The sequence below is a fragment of the Schistocerca gregaria genome, chromosome 8, assembly GCF_023897955.1.
Source record: "Schistocerca gregaria isolate iqSchGreg1 chromosome 8, iqSchGreg1.2, whole genome shotgun sequence".
Lineage (NCBI taxonomy): Eukaryota > Metazoa > Arthropoda > Insecta > Orthoptera > Acrididae > Schistocerca > Schistocerca gregaria.
This window is the reverse complement of record NC_064927.1, coordinates 69430197-69445248: the sequence shown is the minus strand read 5'-3', so window position 1 is coordinate 69445248 and position 15052 is coordinate 69430197. Positions and strand designations below refer to the sequence as shown.

The following is a 15052-nucleotide window of genomic DNA, read 5'->3' as shown; positions in this document are numbered from 1 at the left end:
CTGAGTTTAAGAGGCAGAGGTCGAGTTGTGACAGTAAATTTTCAACCTCCCTACCTCAGCCAGAAATCTTGGTGTCACCCCACAAGGGGTTATGCATGTTGAAATCTCCCAGAAATAGGAAAAATTTAGGGAGTTGATCAATCAGTGCAGCCAATACATTCAGGGGCACTACACCATCTGGAAGAAGATATACACTGCAAACAGTTATTTCCTGCATCATCCTTAATCTGACAGCCACAGCTTTAAGATGGGTATGAAGGGGCACAGTTTCACTACAAACCAAGTTTAGGACATAAACGCAAACTCCACCTGACACTCGATTATAGTCACTACGGTTCCTTTATTATCCCTTATAGCTCTGGAGGGGAGGGGTTCCCATTGCCGGGAACCAGGTTTCCTGGAGGGCAATGCAGAAAGCAGGTGTAAAGCTTATCAGTTGCCATAGCTCAGCCAAGCAGTGGAAAAAAACCGCCGCAATTCCACTGGAAGATACCATCGTGAGACTGGGAAGGCATGCAACATTCAATGAGGCAGTTTACATCTCAGAGTCACCTGCTGCCACCGACTTAGTTGCTGAGCAGTCTCTATCCATTGTGTCTGAGGGTCCGACGAGATCTAGGTCCTCAGCGGACGCTGGAATCTCCACTCTATCCCCAGATGCAAATGTAGTGTGGGTGCCACCACAATTTCCTTGGTCTTAGGGGGCTTCTTTTTTTACTTTTCTCACTGCTCCTTGGGTTTCTCTGACTTGGAGGGCTTCACTGGTTGAGTCTCCAGGACTGAGGATCATTGTGAAGCCCCACGACCAGCTGCTTTTGGGCACTTCAACCACTGGTGGGCATCATCTTTCCCATTAGCAGAAACCTGGGAAGGGAGGGACCCCTTCCTGGTGAGAGGAGCCGAAGAAGACTGCATGCTTCTCCGGCTGAGTAGTGGGGACTGGTGTCCACGACGGTTTGGGGGGCAGTGCTCCCAAGGTAGGTGGTGCGGGACCAATGGCGGGGGGGTGGGGATGTGGGGGTGGGGGTGGCACCATTGAAGGGGAAGGTGTATCCTTCTGGCTCTGAGAGCCAACCGGAATTCGCAGAAGTGATGGGGCTACAATTGTTCTCATAGCTGCGGCGTATGAGGTTGTCATAGCCACAGGATGTAGGGGCTCATATTTTCTATTAGCCTCAGTGTAGGTCAGTTGGTCCAGGGTTTTGTATTCCATGATTTTCCTCTCTTTCTGTAAAATCCTGCAGTCTGGTGAGCAAGGTGAATGATGCTCTCAACAACTGACACAGTTGGGAGGTGGGGCACATGGATTATTGGGATGCAATGGACGTCCACAATCTCAACATGTGACACTGGAATTACAGTGCCAAGACATATGGCCGAACTTTCAGCACTTAAAGTACAGCATCAGGGGAGTGATATATGGTTTGACATCACAGCGGTACACAATCACCTTGACCTTCTCAGGTAAGGTGTCAACCTCTAAGGCCAAGATGAAGGCACCGGTGGCAACCTGTTTATCCCTCGGACCCCAATGGACACGCCACATGAAATGAACACTTAGCTGCTCTAAATTGGTGCGCAGCTCGTCATCAGACTGAAAAAGAAGGTCCCTCTGGAAGCTAACACCCTGGACCATATTTAAGCTCTTATGTGGCATGATGATAACAGAAACCTCTCCCAATTTGTTACAATCGAGTGAAGTCCATGACTGGGCAGAGGATGCTGTTTTTATCAAGACTGACCCAGATCACATTTTGGACAAGCCCTCCACCTCCCCGAACTTGTCCTCTAAATGAGCTACAAAAAACTGTGGCTTCATCAAAACAAAGGAGTCCTCATCAGTTCTCATACATACAAGGTACTGGGTGTGAATAATGTTTGCCGCCATCCTTAGCCTGACGTTCCTCCCATGGTGTGGCCAGGGAGGGGAACGATTTAGGATCACACTTCCTTGTATTGTACTGAGTCTTGGAATACTTAGAGACTGCTGGCATTTGATCCCCAGCAAGTGATGACGTGGTACACATCATTGCGCATCATCCACCCTGATGCCACCCAGTCTGACCACGGGCCTTCCCCACTTCCACTGGTGCCACCCAGCCACAGCAAAGGCCACATGGCAGGATGGCCATTGCTGGGAATCCAAATGCCCCATGGTGACGGGCATCTACTCCTTGGCATACATGGGGAGTTAATGTGGCTACAACCAACAGAGTACATGGTGGCCCCACCACAATGGACTGGCCACCATGCTGGATATGAGGTGCAAAGAAGTCTATGGTCATCGTCAGTGTAAAAAGCGACACTGCATAGTCCATGGTAGAAAACACACCCAGGAAGGCGTTCTCGCCCAAGTCATGGAGAATGACCTGGAATGCAGTACAGCAACAAAAAAGTGGGCTAAAGATCTCAGGGCACGATGCACCATGTAAGGCACCCTTCCCCAATTGCCTTGCTCTTCGGGGAAATTTTGAAAAATGGAGGTCAAACCCTACAGGGGACCATCACATAAAGGCTGAAACGTGTGAAACTCCTTTTAGTCACCTCTTATAACAGGCAGGAATATCTTGTGCCTATTCTAATCCCCGGACCTGCAGGGGGAATCATCCACAGACATAAATACTTGACAGCCTGATAATCATGTAACTGTACTTCCTGTCAGATTAAAGCTGTGTGCCAGATTGGGATTCGAACCGAGTTCTTTTGCGGGTAACACTCTACCGTTGGTTTGGAAAATAGGAGATGTGGTACTGAAGGAAGTAAAGCTGTGAGTACGGGTCACAAGTTGTTTACGTTCTTGCGAACAGTAGAGCACTTTCCCACAAAAGGCAAAGGTCCCGAGTTCGACTCTCATTCCGGCACACAGTTTTAACCTGCCAGAAAATTTCATATCTGTCACACCCCCATGTGCAGTGAATATTTACTGTGTCATCATACAGCTGTTTAATGCAATCCTAAAAATTTTCTAAGACATCAACACATCTGTCTACTCTAGTTGAATCTGCAACAATGGAGTGCGAAAATATCAACCAAAAAACTAACACTCTGCCTTAAGACTGAAAGGATCAATGGTTAATTACTGCTGTTTATGCTATTTTTTGATTGAAATGGAGAAATCTCCCAGGTATATTGAATATTTTGCAAAAAAAAGGAGCTTCAATTTTTGACATGTTTCATATTCGTTGCTAAAAATTGACCTTTTTTTCTAAAGAATGGTCCATTAAAAACATAATTCCAACAAAACTGTTCTTGTGGCAGATGCACCAAGACTGAAGGAAATTGTTAAATGTAGTAATTTCTTAAATGTAGGTATATTAACAAGTTTAACCTGAAACTATGAACGTCGTGAAGCTCCCCACTGTTTTCATTAATGAAGATTGCCCAAGATGAAAAGAGTCATAAGTGACAGATATAAATCCCAGGGCTGACCCAGGATCAAACCTATGACCTTTGGATCCTCAGTCTGGCACTTTACTTTAAGCCATCGAGCAACATACAAACATCACTGGCCGAAGAAAGATATATCCCATGAGTGATCACATTTAGTAATACCACAGAGCCCTTGCAACCATCAATAAGAAGATTGGAGACAAAGAAAACCATTTACGTACTTTAGCTCTCTCTCGTTCTTTCTTCCTCTCCTTCAACGTTTTGCGCACAATAGGAGGAGGACTAGGCGGCGGTCCACGCGGATCCACCGGTGGTCCGGACCTTTCACGTCCGAGACGCCTTGGTGGAGGGGATCGAGCAGGTCTATTCCGTGGCACAGAAAATGAACGTGATCTACAAACAGAAAATAATATCTGCTTGAAGTCAGTGAAGATACACATTCAGCAACATTAAATACAGATAAAATTAATAAACTTATTTTTAATTTTTCTCCTTGTTAGTTTTAGTAATAAAAATTACAGAGAGAGGCGTATTGTAGAGCAGATATCACAAATTTGATAAGTACATTGATATTGAGATGTCTAAAATTTACTGAATAACTTAACAAAGTTGAAGCTGCTGAATTCTTCTCGGGTTATCAGCCGAGTGGTCGTGTCATCTTGTCGCAACATTTCAATGAGTTTCATACCCATCATCTTCACCAGAAGATGATGGGTACGAAACTCATTGAAAAGTTGCGACAAGACACCACCACTCGGCTGATAACTTGAGAAGAATTTGTCAGTGGAATACGCCATAAAGACTGCAATCGTATACAGTTGAAGCTTTTGCATTACATGAATCTTCCTCCACAGAACTTGTAAAGAGGACTCTGGCATAAGGAATGAAAGCTATGATTTACATATAAACTTACATCTACATCTATAGCCTGCAAACCACCATGAAGAACATGGTTGAGAGTATGTCCCATTGTACTAGTTATTAGCGTTTCTTTCTGTCCCATTTGCTTATGGAGTGTGGCAAGAATGATTGATTGAAGGACTCTGTGCATGCAGTAGTTACACTAATCTAGTCCTCACGATCCCCTTGTGAGCGATATTTAGGGGATGGTAGAATATCCATAGAGTAATCATTTGAAGCTGGTACTTGAAACTTTGCTAATACACTTTCTGACGCTTGTCTTCAGGAGTCTGCCAGTTCAGTTCCTCCAGTATCTCTCTGACACTCTCCCACAGGTTACAAAAACCTGTGACCTTTGTGCTACCCTACTCCGTATAAGTTCAAAATCCCCCCATCAGTCCTATCTGGTACGAGTACCACACACTTGAGCAATATTCCTCAACCGCCCATACGAGTCATTTTTAAGCAATCTCTTTTGTAGATTAATTTCCCTTTGCCATTATTCTGCAAATAAACCAGTCTATCACCTGCTTTACCCAAGACTGAACCTATGTGATCATTCTGTTTCATACCCCAACAAAGTTTTACACCCAGGTATGTGTATGGGTTGGCCGACTGCAACAGTGACTCACTGATATTGTACTCATAGGATACTACATTTTTGCATTATGTGAAGTGCAAAATTTTACATTTTTCAACATTTGGAGCAAGTTGCCAATCTCTGCACCATGTTGAAATCTTATGAAGACCTGACTGAATTTTTATGCATCTTCTCTCAGATAGTACTTCATTACTGATAACTGCATCATCTGCAAAAAGCCTGATTTTACTATCAATATTGTCTGTAATGTCACACCCCACAGCTAAAGCTCCTTCTAAATCTAATGACAACGCTCCATCCAAGATGACATGCTATGTCCTCCACACCAAGAATTCCTCAGTCCAGTCACAAATTTCACTTGATATCCCATATGATCATAATTTTGACAATAAGTGTAGGTGTGGTACTGAGTCAAATGGTTTTCAGAAATCAAGAAACACTGAATCTACCTGGTTGCCTTGATCCAAAGCTTTCAGTATGTCATGTGAGAAAAAGTGCGAGTCGGGTTCCACACGATCAATGTTTTCAAAAACTATGCTGGTTGGCATTAAGGTCATTCTGTTCAAGATACCTCATCAACTTTGAGCTAAGAATATGTTCTAAGATTCAACATAATCAATGTCAAGGATATTGAGTGTTAGTTTTGTGGATCACTTCTACTACTATTCTTCTAGACGGGTGTGACTTGTGCCTTTTTCCATGAACTGGGCAAGGTTTTTTGTGCAAGGGATCTACAACAGATTACAATTAGAAGATGGGCTAACTCAGCCGCAAATTCACTACAGAAACTGACAATGATTCCAGCTGTTTCTCAACACCACTGACACTAATACTTATTTCATTCATCTTTTCAGTGGTGCAAGGATTAAATTGGGGCGATTTTCCTGGGGTTTCCTTTGTAAAGCAACATTTGGAAATGGAGTTAAGCCTTCAGTTCCTGTCTCATTCACTAGGGATTGTACACTAACTTTGGTGCCCCTAACAGCCTTTACATACGACCAGAATTTCTTTGGATTTTGTGAAATGTCATTTGCCAGCTATGGTAGTCACTGAGGCTTCATGCATTGCTCTCTTGACATTCAAAAATATTTTATTCAGCATCTCTCTATCTATAGTCCTATGCTTTGTCTTACACTTATTATGCAATAATCACTGTTTCTTTACAGTGACTGTATACCATGAAGGTTGTTCCCTGCAATTACAAACTTTTCTATTGCGGCATATCTATCCAGTGCATGGTCAACTATTCTTTTAAACTTGAGCCGTAGTTTCTCTATATGCTCCTGACCTATGCTGAAAGATTCAAGTTCCTCATTGAAGTGTGACACTACAGATTTTTTATTTAGTTTAGTTTTCTAGGCAGTTTTAGTTATCCTTTGTTCTTTGGTAACCGTTGCTGCCACAAGTGCAACATAGTCTCTGATACCAGTTCCAATGTGGATGCCCTCAAAGACATCAAGTCATCTCTTGCCATTTTCATGAGTGGGGTTCTGAACTACCCATTCTACATATTTTCAGAAAGGGCATTTAATAAAGTTTCACAAGTGACAAATACACTGCTCCATTTCCCACTTGCCTATTTTTTTTTTTATTAGTTTAATGGCTATAAAGTGGAAAGACAAAGTTATGAAGTACAGATTGCAAACTCACCATAAAGATAACACATCAAGTTGCAAACAGGCAGTTCCAGCCTGAGCTGCCAGAGATAACGGTCGTGTGTGAGAGATGTGCTTGCTCATGTGAAGGTATGTGTGTGTGTTTTCTGAAGGAGGCTTTGGTCCAAATCTAAATTCCTAACAGTCATTTTGTTGTGCCTGTCAGCAATTTGACATGTCATCTTTGTGGTCAGTATCAATCTTTCATTTTCCTTACATCGTTGATATTACAACCTGGTGTTTCCATTGTTTAAAGTTATGAATTATTATGTTATTGAAACAGTAACACAAATCAACCAAACACTTTAATTTTACCCGTGTGAAGGTGTAGTTATGAACACAGATTGCTTCTAGATCAGGTGTTACAATCATGCTCTGGGATGTCTTTTAGAAAGAAAAATGGTGGTAACAATGTGCATTAATATCTAAAGCATTGTTAAACAATTTCTAAAGAAGTTTCTGCTGGCTATGTTCCACAGCTTCAACAAACCACAGAAATGACAAGAAATGGGAAGTCCAGGATGAGATAACAACAACATTATGAAAATGACAGATCACTACTCACATACCGAGGAGATGTTGAATCACATACAGCCACAACGAAGAGATTGCTATACTTTTAAGCTTTCATCCAAGTGATCTTCTTCTGAAATAGGAAAAACACACATTCACACAAGCACAACTCACACATACACAGTGCCACTGCCTGGTCCCTGTTTCCTGGCCACAGACAGCGTTGTTTTCCACTTCAAAAGCAGGCCTTTTGGTAGCCAAAAGCTTAAATGCATCTGTCTGCAACAGGTAGTAGGAATCTATCCTTTACATAATATTATCATTAATAAAAAAGACTCTTTGCTTTAGATATGTAACAATAAGATAATTATTAATTTGGGTGCTCTGAGAGTTATAAAGGATTGTTCGGAACTTTGCTGGAGTTATGATAGGGAGAGTCTGTAGATGGACATTAAAAGCATTTTTCAGAGTTAAATGATGATTATGGTTAACAGAGAGATCAGATGCAGACAGACTGTTTGCAATTGTAATGAAAAGAAACACTTGTCACTGGCTGGATGCTGGAACATACTGTAACTTATTTGAAATACATTTATTCTCATAATCAAGACTGAGAGCTTGCTATTTTTTTAAATATTTCAGTTACTGCTTTTAGAGAGTGAGTTACTGTAGTTAGTTTCATGTTCCCTGCATCATTTTACATGGTAAATCGTAATGTGTCAAAAGAGTCATTTTACATTCACATTGCAAATTAATTTATAAATATGGCTACATGCAGAACAAACGTAAGGTTTTTTTTTCCCCTCTTAGAGAGAGGGGGAGAGAGAGAGAAGTGAGTTAGTAATACCTACCCCACACCTTTTACACATAACTACAGAAATTCTTCAATGGAATAGGAGTTGTCAATGAAAAACTTTTTGACTCTGTTTTCAAATTTCACTTTGCTGTCTCCTAGACATTTTATATCCTATGTAAGTGATCAAAAAGTTTTGGTGCACCATTGTGCACCTCTTTTCGTGCTAAAGACAACCTTAATGAGGAGTAATGAATGTCGTTTTTCCTTCTGGTGTTGTAATTATAAACTTCATTGTCCCTTTTGAGCTGTAGTAGTTTATCTACAACTCTCATGAGGGAACAAATATACTGCAAAGCAGTAGTCAAATGCCCAACTCCTTAAACAACTTCCTACAAGACGATCATATGTGAGCACACACATTATTCTTACAGCACATTTCTGAGCAATGAAGACTTTCTTTCTTAAGATGAGTTACCCCACAACATTATTCCATATGATATTACTGAATGAAAATATGCAAAATATTTCAACTTACTGAGTTGCCTTTCCCCAAAATTTGCAGTGATTCAAAGTGCAAATATGGCTGAACTAAGTTGTTTTAGGTGTTCAAAGTGTGGTTTTTCTAATTAAAATTCTCATCAATACGGATACCCACGATTTTTTAAGTTCCCCACCCTATTTATTACCTCCTCACTATCTGCTACATTTATCACTGATATAGTATCCTATATGTGCAGAACTGAGTATGTATGTTGTGTCTTTCTAAAACTGAGGGTGGGACCATTCAAGGAGAACAAGTCAATGATACTTTTAAGAACAATGTTTACCATTTCTTATATTTCTGTTTGTGCTGATGTGAAATACTTACCATACAATTTATCAAAAACTATTAGTTGAAAAATTTGGATTTTTGCACATCTTACAGCATGATATCTTCACTCAATAAAGAACTGAATTTCTTTTCGTTATCCATCATACTTACTTCACTGCATCAAATTAAGTAAATCATTCACGAGATATTAAAGAGGTTGTAGAGATAAAAAAACATATTGCAGTAACTTAATGTATGGTTGATTTTCGCTCACACATTGCAGTGAATGAAATGTAGATAATATCAAAATTTTATTTAAAACTGGGAGCAGAGGATAATTCATTTTGTTCTCAAGCTATTGGGCTTTATATGAAACGGACAGTCACAAACGACACACCCATTCACGTCCTTGTGCTTTGTGAATCGTGTGGTCGTAACAATCATCATATCTCATAAACAGTTCAAGACATCAAAAGGTGTTTTTTTTTTTTTTTTTTTTTTGCATGCAATGAGACAAATTGTATGATAAATACTTCAGATTTTTTTATTCATCAAGCAGTATGCGAGAGGTTGGCAGCTCCAAAATATTTGCATGCAATGAGACAAATTGTATGATAAATACTTCAGACTTTTTTATTCATCAAGCAGTATGTGAGAGGTTTGCAGCTCAGGACACATTCAGATGTCCACAGCACTGTAGAAGAACCCTAGCAGTTTGCATATGCACATCCACAACACATGGGGAATGTTGCAACAGGATGTATATACAAGCTGACAGCAGCAAAAGAGTTAATTACTGAGATCAAATTGTACAATGCAAATAAGGTTCCCATGTCATTTTTCCCATTAGAATCCTATAGAAAATCTACACTGAAGTCACCACAGATTATTAACTGCTTGGTGCTGGTTGACAGATAGCACAGTAAGAAATCCAGATTCCTCATAAACAGTTCAAGATTTCCCAGTGGGGATCTACATATGGTTACAATTACAAGTGAACAATTTTTCAGTATTAATTCAGATGCACACATTTACATGTCCTGATCACTACCAGATCTACTTGTTTCAATATTTTTGAACTTGTGACAGTAAAGTTTCATGCAGTTTGCTTTTGTTACAGGAAAATATTAATTTTGAATCACATCACATTGCACCTAATGTGAGGCCGAATATGACTTCATTTTTAGATATTGTGAAACAGAAAGTTGCTACTCACCATATAGCGGAAATGCCAAGTCGCAGATAGGCACAACAAAAAGACTGTCGCAAATATATCTTTCAGACAGTAGGGACTTCGTAAAAATTAGATGACACACACACACACACACACACACACACACACACACACACACACACACACACACACACACACACACACACTAACGTAAACGCAACTCACAAACACGACTGCAGTCTCAGGCAACAGAGGCCACACTGCGAGCAGCAGCACCAGTGCATGATGGGAGTGGCAAGTGGGTGGGGCTAAGGAAGAGGCTAGGGTGAGGAGGGGGATGGACAGTAGGGGAGGCGTGACGGAGAGTGACGTCCTGTTGGGGAGCACACAGGGATGAGATAGAAAGAGGGTAGGGCAGCTATGTGCAGTTGGAATGTTAGAGCGGAGAGGTGAGGATAAGTGGGGGGATAGCGGAAAAGGAGACAAGTAAAAAACACTGGGTGTGGTGGAGGAATAAGGGCTGTGTAGTGCTGGAATGGGAAAAGAGAAGGGGCTGGACGGGAGAGCACAAGGATTAATGAAGTTTGAGGCCAGGAAGGTTACAGGAACGTATTATATATTGCAGTGAAAGTTCACACCTGCAGAATTCAGAAAATCTGGTGTTAGAGGGACAGGCCCATATGGCACAGGCTGTTGGTTGTCAAGCCCACATACAATGCAGCACAGTGGTTGCAGCTTAGCTTGTAGACCACATGATTGGCTTCACAAGTAGCCTTTGATGGGATAGGTGCTGTTTGTGGCAGACTGGAGTAGGTGGTTGTCGGAGGATGTATAGGACAGGTCTTGCATCTAAGTCTATCACAGGGGTGTGAGCCAAGAGGTAAGGGGGGTTGGGAGCTGGGGTTGTGTAGGGATGGACAAGTATATTGTGTACATTCAGTGGACGGCGAAATACCTCTGTGGGAGGAGAGGGATGGATAGTGGGTAGGACATTTCTCATTTCAGGTTATGATCAGAGATAGTCAAAACCCTGGCAAAGAATGTATTCTGTTGCTCCACTCCTAGGCACTACTGAGTTACGAGGGGAATGCTCCTCTGTGGCCAGACGGTGGGTCTTTAAGAGTCGGTATGAGACTGGAAAGATAAGGCATGGGAAATTTGTTTTTGTACAAGGTTGGGAGGATAATTAAGGTTTGTGAAGGCTTCAGTAAGATCCTTGGTATATTTTGAGAGGCACCGCTCTTTACTGCAGATGCGATGACCACGGGTGGCTAGGCTGATGGAAGGGACTTCTTGGTATGGAATGGGTGGCAGCTGTCAAAGTGGAGGTATTGCTGGTGGTTCGTATGTCTGATATGGACGGAGGTATTGATGCATCCATCTTTGAGATGGAGGTCAATATCTAGGAATGTGGACTGTCGGATTGAGTAGGACCAGGAAAAGCAAATGGAGGTTCTGGAGGAATTTGGATAGGGCGTCCTCACTCTCAATCCAAATTGCAATGATGTCATCAATGAATCTGAAGCATTTGAGGGGTTTAGGATTCTGAGTGTTCAGGAAGGATTCCTCTATATGGCCCATGAATAGGTTGGCATAGGATGGTGCAATGTGGGTGCCCACAGCCATACCCCAGATTTATTTGTAGGTAATGCCTTCAAAGGAGTAGTAATTGTGGATGAGGATATAGTTGGTCATGGCGACTATGAAGGAAGTTGTTGGTTTCGAGTCCTTCTGGTGTTGGGAAAGGTGGTGTTCAATAGCAGTAAGGCCATGAGCTTTAGGGATGTTAGTTTAAAGGATGGTGGCATCAATAGTCATGAGCAGGGCACAGGGTGGTAAAGTGACAGGAACTGTGTAGAGTAAGTGGAGGAAATGGTTGGTATCTTTTATATAGGAGGGTAGGTTGTGAGTAATAGGTTGAAGGTGTTGGTCTATGAGAGCAGAGATTCTCTCAGTGGGGGCACAGTAGCTGGCCACAATGAGGTGTCCTGGATGGTTGGATTTATGGACTTTAGGAAGCATGGAGAAAGTAGGAGTGCTGGGAGTGGTAGAGGTGAGCACAGAGATGGACACCAGGGAGAAGTTCTGGGATGGCCCGAAGAATTTGAGGAGTGACTGGAGATCCTGCTGGATTTCTGGAATGGGGTCATTGTAGCGAGGTCTGTAAGTGGGGGTATCTGACAGCTGGTGGAGACCTTCTGTCTGATACTTCCTGTGGTTCAGAATAACAGTGGTGGAGCTTTTATCCGCAAGTAGGATTATAAGGTCAGGATCAGTTTTTAGATGGTGGAGTGCAGTTCTTTCTGTGGATGTAAGGTTAGTTAGCATGTTGAGGAATTTGCGGAATGATGGTGAGGCAAGATTCGAGGTTAAGAAATTTTGGAATGTTAACGGTTGTGATTTGGAGGCGGGGGGGGAGATCACAGTTGAATGGAGGAGTGAACGGAGTTAGGCATGGTTCAGCATTGGTCTTTGGTTGAGTCTGATTGGTAGGGTTGGTGGCGTAAAAGCGTTTCCACTGTAGGGACCAGGAGAAGGAGAGAAGGTCTTAAACAAGTCCTGCATGATTGAATTTGGGAGTGGAGCAAAAGGTGAGGCCTTTGGAAAGGACTAATATTTCTGTGGGGCTAAGGCTTCTGGAGGAACGGTTCATGACTGTGTTTTGGGTCTGTTTAGATTCGAGATTCTGTGTGGTGGTGGGAGGGCGCTTCGGAGGGTGGGGTAAATGTAGTAGGTTTGTCAGCTATGAGGGGACATGGAGGAGGTTTGGAGGTTGTTGTTGAGGGGTTGGACAGTGGTACTCCAAGGCGGGAGTAGAAAGTCAACAGGGCAGACAGCTTTCTCAGGTGGCGTTGTGCATATTGTTCTAGTTCCTGGTGGGCAAGAGTTTCAATGTGTGTTGTGGGTTTCAGGAATTTGGAATTGCATAGCAGGAGAATTCTGCGGAGGGATAGAAGGTACTGCATGGAGGTTTGGGCTTGCTTAATATGATTTCCCAGGACTATGTTGGTGAGGACTACGGATTGGCAGAATCTGAACAAATGCAGTTCATTATGGTAGGAGGGGTGGCAACCAGAGATGGGTAATTTGATGGTAAGTAACACCAATTAACTTCGCTGTTTATTATGTTGTAAAAGAAATAACCTTATTTATTTTCTGATACAGGTTTTGGCCCGGTATCCTGCTGACTGAGTTTTTAAATAATTACTAGATACAGTACTTTGCTCACCTCATGGACAAAATCCAATAAACTTGGATTTTGTGATCTAACATTTTATATCATAAAGTGAATAAACTGGGATTCTGATTAAACATGAATACAGTACCACTTTGTTGTATGATATCCTGCTCTTTTCACCTACGAGAATGGTAGTGTTTGAGCTGATTAGTCAATCAAATTTCTTGCTGAATGAAGGTTTTTATGAAGTGAAAGAGGCTGCAAAGATCGTCGCTGAATTATGTTCGGGAAAGTTTGTTGGATGGCAGTTCATGCTGCATAGAAAAAAGTTACTGAAATATTCACTGTAGTGAATTTGTTCACAAAATAATAAAAGGGAAGATAGAGCCTAATCCTATAGTTAAGGTAACAGTCAAAAAAATAATGAAGTTCAGCTAACATTATTCTGTGGTCACATGGCATTAACTGTTGTGTTTAGAAATAATTAAAAGCAGAAAATGGACAAATAACAGTTACGTTTTCACACACACTTGCTCACTCACTCACTCTCTCTCTTTCTTTCTGCAGAGACATGGCTTGGATATTTAATTATGCCTTTTTTTAAATGCCCAATATCTACATCATTTCTTCAACGGTTAAGAAAGCCTACTACTACTACTGGTATTTTATACATTCATACAAATAGAGCTAGTTTAGTACAATTGTGCACATACATGTGTTAAGAACACACTTGGGCTGTACAGCAGCAAACCCACATTCATATCCACATTAGATTATTTGTTATAAAAATAAAACCAATATATGCTTTGGTTTGATTCTGCAATATTACTGCAGCTACTAAAGTTAAAGCCATGAAACAGGTGGCACGTTACACTATGCAGCTTATGTTGAAATGCTATATTTTTAAATCTCGTGCACACATTTTGTATCTATTTGCACTTTCCACCTCTTTATTTACACAATTTCATTCTGGCATGTCATGATGATGTGGAACAGAGAAAAGACTCACACTGGTGCTTCTTGGCTTAACCTATCCTCCTTGAGCAATATTAGCAAATTTTTTGTTTTGTTTCCTGTTACATCATTTGTTCCGCTTATTAATGGTGTCGTCACGCCACAATTCGTGGAAGTCCCTGCATGGAATTTCGCAGCTAGCTTCACTGCCTGGGTTATATTTTGACCATTTTTACTTTGATATCTGGTGGCTGTGTTCTGCCTTTAACTATGTGCAACAACCTAATTTTGTTGGGTGACAGTGAGTGATTTTAGGTTTGCTTTTGTGCTCCATGGTGACAATTAATATTTATTGTCCATAGCAGCCTATACTGCATCATAAGAAACACTCAAGATCACTGCAGTGACCGCAACAATAGTCACGATCTATTTCTTATTTTTCTAAAGCTGTTAGTGTTTGTCAAGTTTTGCTCCTACTGTTCCTTTTTCTTACTGTGTGATTTGAAACTGCTTGTTGTACTTTCCCAGCCATTTATTAAAACCTTGCTGGTGGATCTTTTTCCACCGGAAACTATAAAGTTGTTCTGGCTTGTGATGATAACCACCTGCTTCTTGTATGGTAATAAATTTTATGAAATGATGGACAGTATGGCGATGGGCTCTCTGTTGTCTTCATCATTGGCTAACTTTTTTATGGAGAATTTTGAGGAACGTGCAGTAAATTCGGCTCCCCTCCGTCCATCCTTATTACATCATTATGTTGACGTTACATTTATGGTCTGGTGATACTGCACAGAAGCACTCTAACAATTCATGGAACACATGAACAGCATGCATCCGAACATCCAGTTCACTGTTGAGATGGAGAAAGAAGGAAGGAAGGTTGCCATTTTTAGACGTTTTAGTAGAATGACAGGCAGACGGGTATCTTGGTCACTTTGTGTACTGTAAGCCGACGCATACCAATTTATATCTTAATGCACAGAGTTTCCATCACCCTGTTCAGAAGAGAGCTGTTTTGAACATGTTGGTAAATAGAGCAAAAATTCTTTCTGATGAGGACCACTTGAAGTCCAGAAT

General features: G+C 41.4%; 1 protein-coding gene across 4 annotated transcripts in view; it reads right to left on the bottom strand.

Annotated features, from left to right (window-relative positions):
- The window catches only part of LOC126284037 (splicing factor, arginine/serine-rich 19-like), a 121281-nt gene that overhangs the window by 55199 nt on the left and 51030 nt on the right, over positions 1-15052 (bottom strand). For all 4 annotated transcript variants that reach the window (XM_049982599.1, XM_049982600.1, XM_049982597.1 and 1 more), the window contains exon 7: positions 3612-3783. In XM_049982599.1, coding sequence (XP_049838556.1) covers positions 3612-3783 — 172 coding nt within the window. The remainder of the gene's footprint in view (positions 1-3611; positions 3784-15052) is intronic.